Source organism: Chinchilla lanigera, unplaced genomic scaffold, assembly GCF_000276665.1.
Source record: "Chinchilla lanigera isolate Chin_1 unplaced genomic scaffold, ChiLan1.0 scaffold00050, whole genome shotgun sequence".
Lineage (NCBI taxonomy): Eukaryota > Metazoa > Chordata > Mammalia > Rodentia > Chinchillidae > Chinchilla > Chinchilla lanigera.
In genome coordinates, this window is record NW_004955451.1 from 6877770 (window position 1) to 6879410 (window position 1641).

Below are 1641 nucleotides of genomic sequence, written 5' to 3' on the forward strand. Positions count from 1 at the left end.
CCTCTGGAGATATAAGTGTGAAAGGAGGGCTGAGCTTCAGTGGACTGTGGCACTTACAGAACTGTCATTCCATGGATGCACGGGTCCTAATTTTCTTTCTTAGGTTTTTTGTTTTTGTATCTGTGTGTGTGTGGACTGGGAATTGAGCCCATGGCTTTTGCACTGAGCTATATTCCCAGCACTCTTTTTGTATTTCATTTTCAGATAGGGTCTCACTAAGTTGCTAAGTTTCCTATGTTGGTCTCAAACTTATAACTCTCTTCCTTCAGCCTTCCAGAATCCTGGAATTACAGGCATGAAGCACTACACCCATCTATCTGTCTCAGCTTTTCTTGACATAGTTCTGACAGGCTTTCACCAACTCATTCAGGAAGTTCGGAATCCCACTCTGGAAAACAAAAAGAAACTGTCATTTTTATATCCTCCTAGTGATCACTCCTGTCATTTTTATATCCTCCTAGTGATCACTGATTCTTTGGGGTGAGCAACAGGGACGGAAAGATGGCTTTCAGCACAATAAAACACAGTAGGGACCTTGCACAGATTTCAACAGGATGCTGTCACAAATAATAATGAAAGACAACATTCAAGGCACAGGTAAGTCATGACGTCAGAAGATGCTGCTGCAACGAGCTGCCTTCCATGTCGGCTTCCACTAATAAAACACAGAGAACTTTCTGAGATTTTATTTCTTCAAGTGAAAGGAAACACAGGAAATGTGATCAGGATAAGTTGATGGAACTTCCAAAGGAGCAATAGAAAGGACTTGCTCTTCAGGATTAGAAAAAGTAAGGATTTGTGGTCAGAGTGAAGGATGCATTACTATTTAATAGTGTTGATCCAACCGCAAGACTTTTCATAAAATACTTCTCTATGGAGTAGAAAACTTGCATGTCTGCTTTTCTTAAAAAGGGAGTGATTCACGGCTTCCATAAATAAAATAGCAATCAGTAGCAGAGCTAGGATTCAAAATCACATCTCTACAACCTTAAAATTGGTGAGCATTTTTACTCTCCCATGAACATGTACTAAATAGGGTGAATGGTCCCCACAATGTCAGGGTCCTAGATGGTCTCCAGTAACCCAGGCCACCCTTGCAGTTTCTTTCCCTTACAGAGAAAAGTAAAGGTGGGGACAACAACAAAACTAGAGGCTTCCATCGGGCTTGAGCACATCTGGTTGTCTCAAAGTCTGGCTGTCCCCCTTAGCCAGGTCTGTCTTCCCCTTTTTAAAGCACACACTGGGTCCAAAAGCACGATTACTCCTGCAGAGAGCAGTATATTATCCAAATGTGCCACAGCGTGACCCTGGCCAGGTCTGGGGCCAGCAGCACGAAAGGGCTGCTATTTCAACTTATTAATTCTCTGTCTTTTGTCCCGTCTCTATCCCGGGTGTTGGCAACTCCAACCCTAACCAGAGTCACTCAACCAAGCTCTTCATAAAGGAACCTCACTCTGCCTGGGACAATGTATCTCTTCAGCCTGACAGCCTCCAGGCTACCTCAACATTTTTCAAACACCAATCCTCCCCCTGCACCCCCGCCAGCCCCTGGGATCTCACCTTGGCCACCCAGTTAATGAGCCAGGACGGAATTTGGCCACCCGGGTTATCGAAGTGATACATGAAAACTAGAGGAGGAAA

The 1641-nt window shown here is 44.2% G+C and overlaps 1 protein-coding gene across 4 annotated transcripts in view; it reads right to left on the reverse strand.

Moving 5' to 3' along the window:
* Positions 1 to 221: 221 nt before the first annotated feature.
* The window catches only part of LOC102015588 (phosphatidylcholine transfer protein-like), a 30283-nt gene continuing 28863 nt past the window's right edge, over positions 222 to 1641 (reverse strand). For 3 of the 4 annotated variants that reach the window (XM_005394078.2, XM_005394076.2, XM_005394077.2), the window contains 2 exons: positions 1561 to 1628; positions 222 to 388 (listed from right to left, as the gene is read on the reverse strand). In XM_005394078.2, coding sequence (XP_005394135.1) covers positions 323 to 388; positions 1561 to 1628 — 134 coding nt within the window. In that variant the 3' untranslated portion in view covers positions 222 to 322. The remainder of the gene's footprint in view (positions 389 to 1560; positions 1629 to 1641) is intronic. The other variant, XM_005394079.2, reaches the window with a different exon arrangement.